Source organism: Mixophyes fleayi, chromosome 4, assembly GCF_038048845.1.
Source record: "Mixophyes fleayi isolate aMixFle1 chromosome 4, aMixFle1.hap1, whole genome shotgun sequence".
NCBI lineage: Eukaryota > Metazoa > Chordata > Amphibia > Anura > Limnodynastidae > Mixophyes > Mixophyes fleayi.
Window position 1 is genome coordinate 111197191 of NC_134405.1, and position 15252 is coordinate 111212442.

The 15252-nt window shown below is 43.4% G+C and overlaps 1 protein-coding gene across 9 annotated transcripts in view; it reads right to left on the bottom strand.

Moving 5' to 3' along the window:
* Positions 1 to 15252, bottom strand: part of MYO5A (myosin VA) — a 128916-nt gene that overhangs the window by 35367 nt on the left and 78297 nt on the right. For 5 of the 9 annotated variants that reach the window (XM_075208012.1, XM_075208013.1, XM_075208010.1 and 2 more), the window contains exons 11-16: positions 13580 to 13661; positions 7075 to 7215; positions 6486 to 6611; positions 4797 to 4889; positions 1735 to 1884; positions 1473 to 1570 (exon numbers count right to left, since the gene is read on the bottom strand). In XM_075208012.1, coding sequence (XP_075064113.1) covers positions 1473 to 1570; positions 1735 to 1884; positions 4797 to 4889; positions 6486 to 6611; positions 7075 to 7215; positions 13580 to 13661 — 690 coding nt within the window. Of the gene's footprint in view, positions 1 to 1472; positions 1571 to 1734; positions 1891 to 4796; positions 4890 to 6485; positions 6612 to 7074; positions 7216 to 13579; positions 13662 to 15252 lie in introns of all 9 variants that reach the window. The other 4 variants (XM_075208016.1, XM_075208018.1, XM_075208017.1 and 1 more) reach the window with 1 other exon arrangement.

Here is a 15252-nt window from a genome sequence, read left to right on the forward strand (position 1 = left end):
CCAGGCACTCTGCCCCCTCTGCAACCAGGCACACTGCCCCCTCTGCAACCAGGCACACTGCCCCCTCTGCAACCAGGCACACTGCCCCCTCTGCAACCAGGCACACTGCCCCCTCTGCAACCAGGCACACTGCCCTCTCTCACGTTGCCCCTCTGTCCCCTCCTCTGCCCTCTCTCACGCTGTCACCCTCCTCTGCCCTCTCTCACGCTGTCACCCTCCTCTGCCCTCTCTCACGCTGTCACCCTCCTCTGCCCTCTCTCACGCTGGCACCCTCCTCTGCCCTCTCTCACGCTGGCACCCTCCTCTGCCCTCTGCCCTTCTCCTCTGCTCTCTGTCCCCCTCCTCTGCCATCTGTCCCCCTCCTCTGCCCTCTGCCCTCCTCCTCTGCCCTCTGTCCCCCTCCTCTGCCCTCTGTCCCCCTCCTCTGCCCTCTCTCACGCTGTCACCCTCCTTTGCCCTCTCTCACGCTGTCACCATCCTCTGCCCTCTCTCACGCTGTCACCCTCCTCTGCCCTCTCTCACGCTGTCACCCTCCTCTGCCATCTGCCCTCCTCCTCTGCCCTCTGTCCCCCTCCTCTGCTCTCTGCCCTCCTCCTCTGCTCTCTGTCCTCCTCCTCTGCCCTCTGCCCCCCTCCTCTGCCCTCTGCCCCCCTCCTCTGCCATCTGCCCCCCTCCTCTGCCCCGCGCCAGGCGCCAGCTATAGAAAAAAAGAAAGCAAACAGAAACTTACCAATCCGCGCGGCGCTAGGACCCTGCAGCCTCCTCTCTCGCGCAGCTGTCACTGACGTCGATATTCAGTGACAGCTGCGGGAGAGAGGAGGCTGCAGGGTCCTAGCGCCGCGCGGATTGGTAAGTGTTTCTATTTGCTTTCTTTTCTCTAGGGCTGGCCCGCGGCACCCCAGTGACAGCGCCGCGGCACCCCTGGGAGCCGCGGCGCACACTTTGGGAACCCCGGTCCCAAGAAGTACTTTCATTTTAAAGGAAGTCTATATACAGTCACTAATGTCCTATGTAAGTCCTATATATCAATCAAAAGTACATACAATAGGCCTCCCAGAATTCTGTTAGAAAACAGCATCCGGTTGGTAAGAATGCAAAACATACCCTCTACTTGTACTTTAAAATATAGGTAAATGATTTTTTAGGTTATTTTTATTTATTAAAAATTGTACATGCCGTACTGCAAAGTTTACTAAATGCATTGATTTTTCTCCCAATCTTCCCACTGTACTTTTTGCCATCTATATAGTGCATCACGTATTATTTCTTCTTGTTGCTGTGGGTGACATGGTGGCACAGTGGTTAGCATTGCCGCCTCACACAATAATAATAAATAGCTAAATATCACTGATGCCCATAAGGAAATTTAAATGACCACGCTGGATGTGTACATGTTATTCCTGCACCAGTTTATCAGGAGCCTCACAAATATACTTTGTGTTGCAGTTTAGCTGCTCGGATTGGCTACATACGTAAACGGGTACTTGAAATCATTTGGCTTGATGCAACGCACGTAGTGTGGGGTTGTGGCATTCAGTGTGTCCATCAGGAGATGTAACGAGTTCCTAAACTGAAACAGGACAATGCAGACATAAGAACAACTTATAAACAGGTCAAATAAAGCGAGATCTTCATAAACACACAGCATAATTGACAATTACTGCGATTCAGGAAAACGGATCCCACTGAAGTACAAGCAGATTTACAGAGTTTTAAGTGATTCTTCCAGTTTACCTGATGGCTGACGGTTTTTTTATGCTCTCTGTTTGCAAGGTCAGGTTTTGGCTTCCGTAGACCTGTGCGAGATAGGAGGGTACGTCCAGTGGGGGCGGTTGAGGTGGGGCTTAAGGCGTTCTCCTCTGCTTGGAACAGCTCTGTTAGTAGCTTAAACTAAAAAAATAAAATGTGTATTTACAACTCATGACGAATAAGTAAACAACCTAATTATAGGAAGCAGGGAGCACGTGCTTATATTTGCCAAAAGAAAAAAAAAAAAAAAAAGTTATGGTATCCTTAAAAAAAGAAGTAACTAAATAAAACCAGTTTGTGGCACAATAAAGTTTAGAACACTGTTAGAGGAATAGATAGCCCCAGAAGCATATTAACATGCAGATATAAAACAAAGCACAGACAAACAATTTGCCTGGGTTTAATGGGATTAATATACTGTAAAGTTTCAATGGTTTCTACAATGTCATTCTCTAATGTTGGAATAACTCAGGATTTTAGCGCCTATGCAGAATTTAGTGAGAAAATAGTAACAGAGTGATTAAGAACAAGAAGGTCATTTACTGAACAGACACAAAATAGTTTCACTATATGAGCTATTTGGCACCTAAAATGCACATATCTAAATTATGGGGGCTCACAATGCTACAGAACTAGTAAATCCCATTTTATCACCACCAACATTAAAGGGGTTCCCCATCATGTGTGGGACAAGTAAAAGGATTACCCCACCATAACAGTTGGATCGCAGAACTGAAGAGCTGAAAACATTTACAAAGGAGGGTAAGTAATTCTGTTTATTTTTATTTTTGTAAGAACAGCTCCAAAGATGATATTAGAAAATAAAATAATGAAAGTGTAGATCCCCTTTACTATTACCATGGGATAAAACTTGCAGTACTCATTTCAACCTGTATTTTATATTAACTTGTCAAAGTAAAAGAATAAAGTGATTTGTTCAGGGATAAGATATAGGTGTATGTGTAACTTAAACGCTCTTATGTCTCTAATCCCTGCGCATAAACACACGTTGCAATTGCATTACGAGTAAACTCCATTTGGAAAATTACCTTACTGACCCCCCTTTGGAAAAAAACGTGAAACCCCCCCCCCCCAAAAAAAAAACAAATAACAATAATTTGTGACCGTAAGTACAACAATGAATGGCCTAGAATGTCTCCACTACCACATCTTTGGTATAAGACATGTGCACATTACCTGTACTCCAGCACGTTATGTGAAACAATAGGATAGAATCAACTATTAACCTGTACTAAGCGCTCATAGTACAGTCTGATCTCATGCAAAACCACAGACATTTTCTGCATAAAAGAGGTTCAAAAGACACGTGCAGCGACATCAAACATAAAAGCATTTGCTCTGTAGTTAGTAGGTTACCCCAAAGAGACACCAAATTGAATCCCACGCTGCTCTTTTGTAACAGAGTCTCCTTGTGTCCTAGATACCTCAACTAGAATGTGACCTCAGCTAGAGAGTGAACACAGTGGTGTAACACAAACACTATATGAAAATAAAGAGGTTTCTCACTTGCCAATAACCACTGGCATGCAGTCTGCTGCACCCCCCCCCCCTTCCCCTGGCATAAGTATATGTTAGGCATCACAAAGTTGCAATAGTGTCAACTATTAGTCTGGGATGTTTGATGAACGTTTACCTTCTGATGATTGTGTGTCAAACACATGGAATAAAGGAAAAGGAGAAATACAATATAATCAGTTGTTGGCATGACAACAACACAATTACTGCAATTAAACTGCTAGTGCTCTCAATTGTGATCTAAAATTCAGTCAAAGTTGTCCAAACTGTGATCTATAAGTAGGTTCTGTCCCTCTGATCTATTGATTGACCAGATTGAAATGTTCTCAGAACGGAGGTGAAAACATGGTTAACTAAAATACTCACTAGTGGGGCACATGGAACTATATGAGGCTGAAATACAGTATGAACAACTTTGTAGAACTACAATTTCCATTCTGTCTATTCAATTGTTCTGTTTATGTGTACTTGTGTAACGAGCTCTCACAAAAAGATGATCAGGCGTGTAATATACCTCTCAGTATAAAGGATGGACTACAGTTTGATGTGCTCACAGTGGAGACAGAATTATGGCAAAATAAAATATATGTATCATATCAAATGTAATACATGTAAGTTGATTTAGTAAAAAAAGTTTCTAAAGTCACTGTTTAATTAAAACATCTTAATTTGTAATTCCCAAATGTCTAAAGCAGTTATATAAAATGTGGAATTTTTTGGGGTTCCTCACCTTTCCCACAAGGGGGCGCATATTACCGAGCAAAAGGATAACCTATCACTGGTTATTTGAGAATCTATCCATACACTAACCAGCGACATAGGCTGCATGAACTCACTGTACTCACTGTATACAAACATAAATCACTAGTAAGATGACCAAATAGTTTGTTTTTATTTTTAAGACCCCCATGTTGGAAAGGATATGTAATTTTAAAGCTGGGAGTGGCCAAGGTTAAAACCGAAACTTCCTTCCAATATTGATGAAAATTGTGTTCAATAAATCAGCCTTCCGAATGCTAACTGAATAATTTACACTAAACCGGTTTCCTGTGAAATGTGAATAGAGCACTTTCTCTTGCTCCTATCAAGTTTAGTCAATTATTTTCTGATGGTTTTAGATCCAATTTCTGGGAATAAGACCATAGTCATATATGAAAAATTGTGAGATAAGTCAGTTTTAAACATTTGCTATAAATAAGTCAGTAAAAGAACGATCAAGAGGAAATCAGTTCACACATATAGTCTGAATGTTGTATTACTTGTAACCTCTACATTCCAATGACCTTTGGGGATAATCCATTGTAAAAATAAGTCAAAACACAATTACATTTGTAGACTAATACATCTCACCTAAACAATTGCAATTTAACAACACATGGCAGTACATTTCTACACAACATTACTCTGTGTTCTAAGTGACAAAGTTTTTAATATGATCGACTAACTTACTACATATAGCAATAGATTCTAAAACATAAACATGCTATATAGTCTGAATATATTGGTCTAACTTTACCAACCTTACTCGCTTTCAGGACTTTAATTTGTTCTTCAAACACTGTATCTTTGTTCTTCTCAAGAAATCCTTCACATTGATATTCTACCTGGAAATAAAATCATCATATAAATAATATAATATAGCATTTGGCATCTAATGTGAATTAATAATCATAAGTAGAAGCAAATTATAGCAAGGTTACAACTAAATTCTATGTAGCATATTCATAACTTTAAATAGAATGTTCTCCAGAATAAGTGAGAACCTAGAGGTCCACTCTATTTTTGCTTGTTATATGTGCGAGAGAGACCCTAATATAACCTCTACTCTACGTCTAATCTTTTGCAGACACACACTGGCAGAGTGCATCTATCACAGTATTCATCTTTGAGGAGCCAGATATACGCAGTCTTCAACCTACACACTGATCCTAATGGAGCACTACATAAACATCAAATTATGTTTAATAAAATAATTATGGAATATGGAGCCCAAGTAGATCACACATCAGAAGAATAACCACAAATACTGGAGAGCACATACTACCTGTCACTTAAACTAGGGCGTCTCTCTTAGACTCTTATCGCATCCTCCCATTTTCGATTACAGGAATCTTTTTGGGCTGCACCCACTTTGTGGAATTCCCTCCCTCGCACAGTAAGACTTTCCTCTAGTCTTCAAACGTTGTCTGAAAACCTCCTCTTCAGACAAGCATATAATATTCCTCTACCACCCTCTTAATCTCCCTAGATTACCCTATTACCATCCTCTACACAGCTAACACAAGATAACAACCCTCTGACCAACATTGCTATACACACAGCCCACTCAAAACTTTTACCTTTGCATTCTAGCTGATCCAGTGTGCAATATGATGTAGCACATGCACTTGTGTTTCAAACACCCATTGTCCCATATATTGTAAGCTTGCGAGCAGGGCCCTCTTACCTCTCTGTCTGTATATATTACCCAGTATTGTTTTATTAATGTTTGTTCCCAATTGTAAAGCGCTACGGAATTTGCTGGCGCTATATAAATATATGTTGATGATGATATATTCTGCATGAGGTCATGGAGTAATGTTCACTATTTGACAGCTGCGATAAGTTCTAAGAAGGCATAATCATTTAATCTAAATTATGGGACAGCCACAACCCAGGAAGTACTCTAAATGTAACAGATCACAGAACCCAAAACATATCCTTAGAATATGAATACACAAACGAGCAAGTTGTCACAAGATTATACACGTTTTACAATGGAGCATTAATTGATAAGACAAAAAGTGATATCTAACTCATACTTGCCAACATTTTTTTTTCTTTTTCCGGGAGATGCCGGCTGGGACGTGGGCGTGCAGGGGGCGGGGCTGCGAAATCGCGTCATTTTGGCCCCGCCCCCGTGACGGAATGACGCAAATCGCGGCATTTTACAGTGGGGGCGGGGCTAAACGCCGCGATTCCGGGTGAATCGCGGCGTTTAAACTAAATTTTTCCCCCTTCCTATCAGGGAGATTGCCACACTCGTCCAGGAGACTCTCGCAAAATGCGGGAGTCTCCCGGACAATCCGGGAGAGTTGGCAAGTATGATCTAACTACTTTCTCCTGCAAGAAAAGACTGACATTAAATTCTGTCCACTAGAAGATAAATGGATATTGGTAAAATATATTTGGGCAAGAATACCAGATGCTTATTTTGTTACCTTATCTGCAAAGTGCTTGATAATGAAAGCTACGTTGGACAGACGTGGTTTTTCAAACAATACACAAGTCTTGAGGTGGGTGTTGTATAATTTCTGGGCCCAAGTGTTATCTGAGCCTTTGGGCATCTGCAAAATAAAAAAGATTTTTCTTTTTAGGCAGGATCTGTGTAAGGGAGACATAGGTATACATAATATAATAAAACATTTAGGTGTCTACTTACTATTGTGCAGTGGTAACACCACTATGTATCACTACAGGTCGCAGTGAAACATAATGCAGTACCGCTGCTATTGACTATGCCATTGCTGCTCAGGCCCAACGCTGCCGCCGAACGCAGAAAGTGAAATGCGCAAGCGCGGCTGAAGTCCACACATGCTTCAAATATTATTAACACGGCAGTCCCCATACAGTTCTATGGGGATTGTGGTAACCCATGGAAAGTAGGTTAATGCAGGAGAAATCTCTGATCTTCATAAATGGATGCGATGGCCATTCTCCAAAGAAAACAGCTGCAGCTTTATGGCTGATCGCAGTTTTGTAAACAGACCTCACAGCATTTTAATGGGCAAAAGTATTAGGATCTCCTACCTTACATTCCTCATCCAGCAGGTCCAGAACACCCATTTTGGCCTCTATGAGATTGATACAGGGTTGGTTGTCATAGAAGTCAATCAAGGTCCAGGGGATTTGTTCCTTCATGTACTCCTCTTGTTCCAGCTTAAATACATGCTGCAAACAAGACACAAGGTGTTTCACAGGAATGTGGCACAGCACAATACAAGCCCTGGGGTAGAATTCATAAAGTGTTAGGAAGAGACAGAGACTTAACGCTAAATTCCTCAACTCCACAAAATAACAATGGGACGGGAAAGTGGAAGGGGATGTACCCCATAACGTAGGATGTATATCCATTATTATTTACAAATATTCACTTTGCCATTGTCTCTCACATTGCCATTGTCTCTCATATTGCCATTGTCTTCCTTATCGCTATTGTCTCCCTGGTATTATTCTTACCTGTTATTCTCTATCTTTTTATCTCACTGTTCTGCTACTCCTTGCCCTCCCTGCTCTATTTCTGTTTTGTCTTCCTAGCCCTCCTTGCCTTATCCTTAGCTCCATCATTCTAGGCCTCTCTTACCGACCTCATCCCTTTTGCTCTTGGTCTCCCTACCTCCTCCTTCCACCCTCTTTTCTGCCCTGCTCCTTTCCGTCACCCCCCCCCCTCTCTCTCCATACTATGCCACCCCGCTCTCGCTCCATACCCATACTCTTCCCCCGCCCTACCTCTCCTGCCCCTCACCGCCCTCCCCCGCGCTCTGCCCATCTTGCTAACCTCATCCCCATCTCCCCCCTCTCCTCTCCCCCTTTCTCTTGTGCCCTCTGGAACGCTAGATCAGTTCGCAACAAGCTGACTGCTATCCACGACCTCTTTTTATCCACCTCCCTTAACCTTCTCGCCCTTACTGAAACCTGGCTCTCCGACTCTGACACCGCCTCCCCCGCTGCCCTCTCCTATGGTGGCCTCTCCTTCACCCACTCCGCCGGACCTGGTGCCCGCCCAGGTGGGGGAGTGGGCCTCCTCCTATCCTCCTCCTGCACTTTTCGTGTCATTCCCCCTGAACCCTCCCTCTCCTTCTTTGAAGCCCACTCCATCCGCCTCTTTTTCCCCATCGATCTCCGTGTCACTGTCATCTACCGACCCCCTGGCCCCACCTCCCTCTTCCTTGATAACTTCGCTGCCTGGCTTCCTCACCACCTCTCCTCTGACCTCCCCTCCATCATCCTCGGCGACTTCAATTTCCCCATGGACAATCCCTCTGACCCTGCTTCCTGCAAACTGCTCACCCTTTCTTCCTCCCTTGGCCTTACCCAATGGACCTCCTCCTCTACCCACTCCCTTGGCCACTCCATTGATCTTGTCTTCTCCTACCTATGTATTCTCTCTGACTTCTCCATCTCTCCCTTTCCTCTAAACTGATCACCATCTCCTCTCCTTCTCTCTCTCCTCCTCTCCTGCTACCCCCCCCGCCCAAACCTACTCTATCCATACGCAACATCGATGCCCTTGACCCGGCCACTCTGTGCTCCTCTCTTGATACTCTCCTTTCCTCCCTCTCCTGCCCCAACTAGGCGGTCTCCCTCTACAATCTCACCCTCACCTCTGCTCTGGATGCGGTCGCCCCTGCCCACTCAGTCCACCCCCGCTGCTCCAAACCCCAACCCTGGCACTCCAAACTTACCCGCCTCCTCCAAAAATGCTCCCGTACTGCTGAACGCCACTGGAGAAAATCCCGCTCCCTGGCTGACTTCCTCCACTTCAAATTCATCCTATCATCCTACAGTTCTGCCCTCTCACTCGCTAAACAATCTTTCTTCAAGTCCCTTATCCTCTCCCAATCCTCTAACCCCCGCCGCCTCTTCGCCACCTTCAGCACTCTCCTGGCCCCGCCCCCTCCTCCCTGACTGCCTCCGACTTCGCCTCCTTTTTCTCCTCTAAAATTGAGGCCATCCGACTTGAAATCTCCTCCTCCACTCTCTCGTCCACCCCCCCCCACTGTTCCGTCCTCCCCCCCCTAGCCACCTTCCCCTCCACTCCTTCCGCCCTACCTCGGGTGAGGAAGTCCACTCTCTCATTTCATCCTCCCCCCCCCTCTACCTGTCCCCTGGATCCCATTATTATTATTATTATTAATTTTTATTTAAAGGGCGCCACTAGGTATCCGTAGCGCCGTACAGGGACAAACAAGTACAATACAAGGTGAGACAGCACGATACAGTAAACAAAATGCACAGTAACTCCGAGATCTCAAAGCACAGCTAGAGGGGCGGGGAGAGGGGAAGGTCCCGCATACGGCGGAGCCCAAGAGGGCACGGAGGGCAGGGAAACCCCCAGAGAGGAGAGGAGGGAGCAAGAGGGAACGGGGAGGAGGAGGGCAAGGTAGCTGGAGAGCAGAGTTAAAGTGAAGACAGGAGGAGAGATGACCCTGCTCGAAGGAGCGTACATCCCCTCCCACCTTCTTCGCTCCCTTTCCCCCACTACCTGTTCCCACCTCGCTCACCTCTTTAATCTCTCCCTCTCCTCCGGCATCTTCCCCTCCTCCTTCAAACATGCTCTTGTTTCCCCCATTCTTAAAAAACCTAATCTTGACCCCACTTCTCCCTCTAACTATCGGCCCATATCTCTTCTCCCCTTTGCCTCCAAAATTCTCGAGAGGCTCGTCTGTAGCCGTCTCTCCTCCTACCTCTCTGAACACTCCCTCCTTGATCCTCTACAGTCTGGTTTCCGCCCCCTTCGCTCCACTGAAACTGCCCTGGCTAAAGTAACCAATGATCTCCTCTCGGCTAAAGCCAGGGGCCACTTCTCCCTTCTCATCCTCCTTGACCTCTCTGCAGCCTTCGACACCGTCGACCACCCCCTTCTCCTCCACACCCTCCAGTCCTTTGGCCTCTCCGGCCCAGTCCTGTCCTGATTCACCTCTTACCTTGCTGACCGTTCCTTCTCCGTCACCACCTCTGGGTCTCTCTCCCCCCCGTCCACCCTTCCAGTCGGGGTCCCTCAGGGCTCTGTTCTGGGACCCTTACTCTTCTCTCTATACACCTCTTCCCTAGGTGAACTCATCAGCTCCTTCGGCCTCAACTATCATCTCTACGCTGACGACACTCAACTTTACCTCTCCTCTCCTGATCTCTCTCCCTCCCTCCTCTCTAAGGTGTCCACCTGCCTCTCTGCCATCTCCTCCTGGATGTCCTCTCGATTCCTCAAACTTAACCTCGCCAAAACTGAACTCATAGTCTTCCCTCCCCCTCGCACCTCGCACCCTTCTGACCTCTCTATCATTGTCGACACCACCTCTATCTCCCCTGTCCCCCAACTTCGCTGCCTCGGGGTCATCCTCGACTCCTCTCTCCTTTGGCCCCCACATTCTCTCTCTTGCTAAATTCTGCAGCTTCCAGCTGCGTAACATCGCACGCATCCGGCCCTTCCTTTCCCAAGATGCCACTAAATGTCTTATTCACTCTCTGATCATCTCCCGCATTGACTACTGTAACCTCCTCCTTACTGGCCTCCCCCACTCTCACCTCGCTCCCCTTCGATCTGTACTTAACGCTGCCGCTAGACTCATCTTCCTTTCTCGCCGCTCCTCTTCTGTCTCCCCCCTCTACCAATCCCTTCACTGGCTCCCCTTACCCTACAGAATCCTGTTCAAGCTCCTCACTCTTACATACAAGGCCCTCGCCAACTCCACTGCACCCTACATCTCCTCCCTCCTCTCTATTCATGCTTCATCCCGCCCTCTCCGATCGGCCAATGACCGTCGCCTCTCTTCCCCCCTGATCACCTCCTCCCACGCGCGTATCCAATACTTCTCCCGCGCTGCCCCCCTCCACTGGAACCAGCTCCCCCGCTCCATCAGAACTTCCCCTAATCTGTCCAGCTTCATACGGTGATTAAAAACCCACTTTTTTCTTAAAACTTTCCAGTCTCCCACTTAACTTCCTACCTTTTCTTCTGACTCTTCCCCCTCATTCCCCTTCCCCTATCCTTATTCTCCGTTCCTCCTTCTCTCCCTCTCTCCCCTGTGTCTCTCTGTCAGTCTTCTTCTCCCCTTAGATTGTACGCTCCTTTGAGCAGGGTCTTCTCTCCTCCTGTCTTCACCACTTTTACTCTGCTCGCCAGCTACCTAGCCTTACTCCTTGAGGTCCCTCTTCTCCTGGGGGTCTCCCTCTAATCCGTGCCCTCCCTACTTGGTGCCGTTGTTGGCTGACCTTCCCCCGCCCCTCTAGCTGTGCCTTGAGCTCACTGAGTACTGTGATTATTGTTTACTGTTCTGTGCCATCTCTCCTCGCATTGTTATTTCGTTTGTCTCTGTACGGTGCCGCGGACACCTAGTGGCGCCTTATAAATAAAAATTAATAATAATAAAAATTAATAATAATAATAATAATACAAAATTAAGCTTAATATCGCTCTAAAGGAAATACTTCCTACGGCACCACATCTATACTGCACTTGTGCAACACTACGTCCCTGTAATAGAGACACAATATACAAAAATAACATCTGCACCAGTATAGTTTTGATTTATATTTCTGTTGTGTAATGATGTCCCTCTTATACCATTCAGGAAAAGAAGTCTTAAGTATGGCATTAAACATAGGGGTCCTTTGAGTCTATGGTTTACCCATTGGGTTTTTAGAGATACAGTAGTCTATAATAACTTAACGATGACTGTCCAGAGTAAGGAAGTCACGTGGAAGCATATTCAAGAGCTGTCTATGTGGAAGCGAATACAAAACCATAGATCCTATTTATTGAACCATAAGTACACAAACCAAACAAAAATATAAACTGGACACAACATTTGAGGCTTTTGATTTGTGTTGGTAGAATTCCATCAGCACATACGCCTTCATATACCCTAAAACTGGTGATGAAAATATAAATTGTCAACATATTGTGCAAAATGAAATACAATCAAACTTAGCCATCTGTTCCGCTAGAAAACGAACAAATGTAACTGTGAAAATATTTATACGAATCTCTATAGATAACATAATCAACAGGCGGAAAATCATAAACTAAATACAAACCCAAAACAATCAATTCTTATGGGGGTATTCAATTGTTCCTCCGGCCGCCGGAAAAACGAGCGCGTTAAAACTATTACCGTTTCAATGGTAATATTGCGCGCAAAAAACGTTAACACGGTAGCTTAGTCGCTGAATTTCATCTCGCAGCAAATTCAGCGAGTAATTACCGTATAAACGGTAATAGTTTTAGAGCGCTCGTTTTTCCGGCGGCCGGAGGAACAATTGAATACGCCCCTTAGTGTAATAAATTATAATGTACAGCTCCACTTCATTTTACAGAGCATTTTCAAAGATGTTGTCATTTAAAGTCAAATACCTATTTCTAATTTTTCAAGGGACTAGTAAAAAGTATGTCAAATACGGGAATGTACAATATGAAAGAAAGGTCTAAAACACCCCAAACTTCAAGTAAAATATGGTAAATACACCCAACTGGCCATAGAGTTTTATTGTGTTGAATAGTTTGTTCCAGCCCATAAAAGGTCTACATGTGATGGACTTTACATGAAAAATCACATCTGCACAGGAAAATGTTTAATAAAATGTAAAACAACATTAGAAACTGGAAACGGAAAAGGACTTTTTAACGAGTTGACAGAAGGCAGAGTAGCAACATACAGTGCCAGGCAGTAGCTGCAAAGGCATACAAAATCCTGGAATGCATACAAATGGGGATGAATGCATAGGATGCACACATAGCATAGTATTACCATTGTATAAGTCACTATTTAGACCAAAGTTGAAATATGTGGAGCAGTTTTGGACACTTCACTATAAATATATATAGGAGTATTCAAGAGGGTTCGAAACGAGTAACCTCATTAATAAAAGTGAAAGGAAGGGGTTAAATTAGGAGTGGTTCGAAAAAACTAGGCTTGTTTTCTTTTGAAAAAGAGGTCTCAGAGGTTACCCAATTAATATGTAAAAATATATTCAAGTTCCAAATAAAGATTTGTCAATTTAACTCTTTGCACTAAGGACACCATACGGAGGACAAAGGGACATCTACATGCAAATTAAAGAGGGATGGTTTCACCAGCATAGGAAAGATTTTTTTACTGTAAGGGGGGTTAAACTGTGACATTTTGTATCACTTGAGGTAGTATCAGAAAATTCACCAACAGAAATTAAAACCAGATTGGCATCTTTGGGGTCAGGAATAATCTGCCCTGTCCTGTAAGAGTAAATCAACACACTTAAGAGTTCATGAAAATACGAGTTTGAAAAACCTGCACCTTTATACATCTTTATTATGTATCAAGTCTCATTTTTCCTAATTTGACCAAACAAGCCCATTTTTGCAGACTGCATGTACAGCATTATGGAGCCGTGCTTAGTTTACCTGGATAGTCACTTACTATGGTCCAAAACAAATATTACCTGCACACCCCATGATATTTGACACATAGAAGGAGTAAAACTAAATGAATGTATAACTCAGAAAGAATGACCTATAGGGTAGAGAGAATGGCCAATGAGGATGCCAGTAACTCCTCACCAGGTTGAACTGCTGCTGCAGCTTCTCATTGGCGTAATTGATGCAAAACTGTTCAAAGCTGTTGATTTCAAACGTTTCAAACCTACGAGTACAGAGAGCAAATGTAAGTATATATGTGTTCCACTCCACATCCCTAACATTACTACAAGAAAATATTAACACAATTTAGAAATAACTACTGGAAGAACACACATACATTATTCTAGAATGAATGACAACATAAGATCATTGCAATTATTTAAAAAGTCACTAATATACAACATAAACCTATATGAAAAGGCATCTTTATATACAGAAGTGTTCATACCCTGAAAGAAATCAAGATGGTTAACATTGTATGCACATCTAAATTGTGTAGCTGCATGTGATACAACCTATTGGTCATTGTTATCAGCCATTACAGTATTACACACTCATATAATATATACACTCCATCCCGGGAAAAGGATACACATAGTAATATCCATTAAGTAGTGATTAAAACAACCATTGGGTGCAGCAACTTGTTCATCTGATGTGAATATATAGTATCTTTAAATAAAAATGTTACCTATAACAAGTGATGGACATTAGAAGGAGTTGACTAGACTTGTTTATCCAAATATTCAACTCTGTTTTTCTATGTAGTCTTAAAGAAGGTGGCATTGTGGGTAAATAATAGATTATGATTTATAATTAAATGCTAGCCAAACTACAATCTCCAAGAGAACTTCATCCATTGTTCTCTTGTGACAGACTTCAGAATTTCACAAAGCAATGTGAAAGTCAGTCACATTGTGCAGAGGTCTTCTGCATTTAAGTAAAATATTAAGAAGAAAATATTACATTAGAGAAACGGACAGACATGTTAAGAAAGATTTGGTTTAAAAAACATTTTCAGGTCACGTTACATTAGCTTTAACTTCTCTGGAGGAAACAAAGTTAATCTGTGGATTACAAAACTCATTCAACACTAAAAAAGTATGCAAGATTATAGGCCACGGCTTAGTATAGCCGATTTAATATATAGTAAGGACCAACAGCCGTACACTGAGTTTAGCACCAGCACATAAATACACCAATATGGACACCACTTGAAAAAATTATAATTTTCTGTTATATATAATAGCTAATATATTAGAAAATCCTCAATAAAGTAAAAGGAAGAGATATTGGGGCAGCATAGTGGCTTAGTGGTTAGCACTTCTGCCTCACAGCACTGGGGTCATGAATTCAATTCCCGACCATGTCCTTATCTGTGTGGAGTTTGTATGTTCTCCCCGTGTTTGTGTGAGTTTCCTCCAGGTGCTCTGGTTTCCTCCCACATTCCAAAAACATACCAATAGATTAATTGGCTACTATAAAATTGAACCTAGTCTCTCTGTCTGTGTGTGTGAATATTAGGGAATTTAGATTGTAAGCTCCTATCGGGCAGGGATTGATGTGAATGGGTTCTCTGTGCAGCGCTGCGGAATTAGTAATGCTATATAAATAGCTGATGATGATAATAAACGTAATTATATATTTTTTTTTAATTAAAATACTTTTAGCAAAATGAATATAGATCTGTTGTCATAAAGTAATATAGTTTATGATTAAACACCTAAAACTACCTATTGTAAGACACATTAGCTTACTTTTCAATTATTATTGGGGGTTTTTTGCAGTCATTTGATCTGTCAAAAAACAACAGT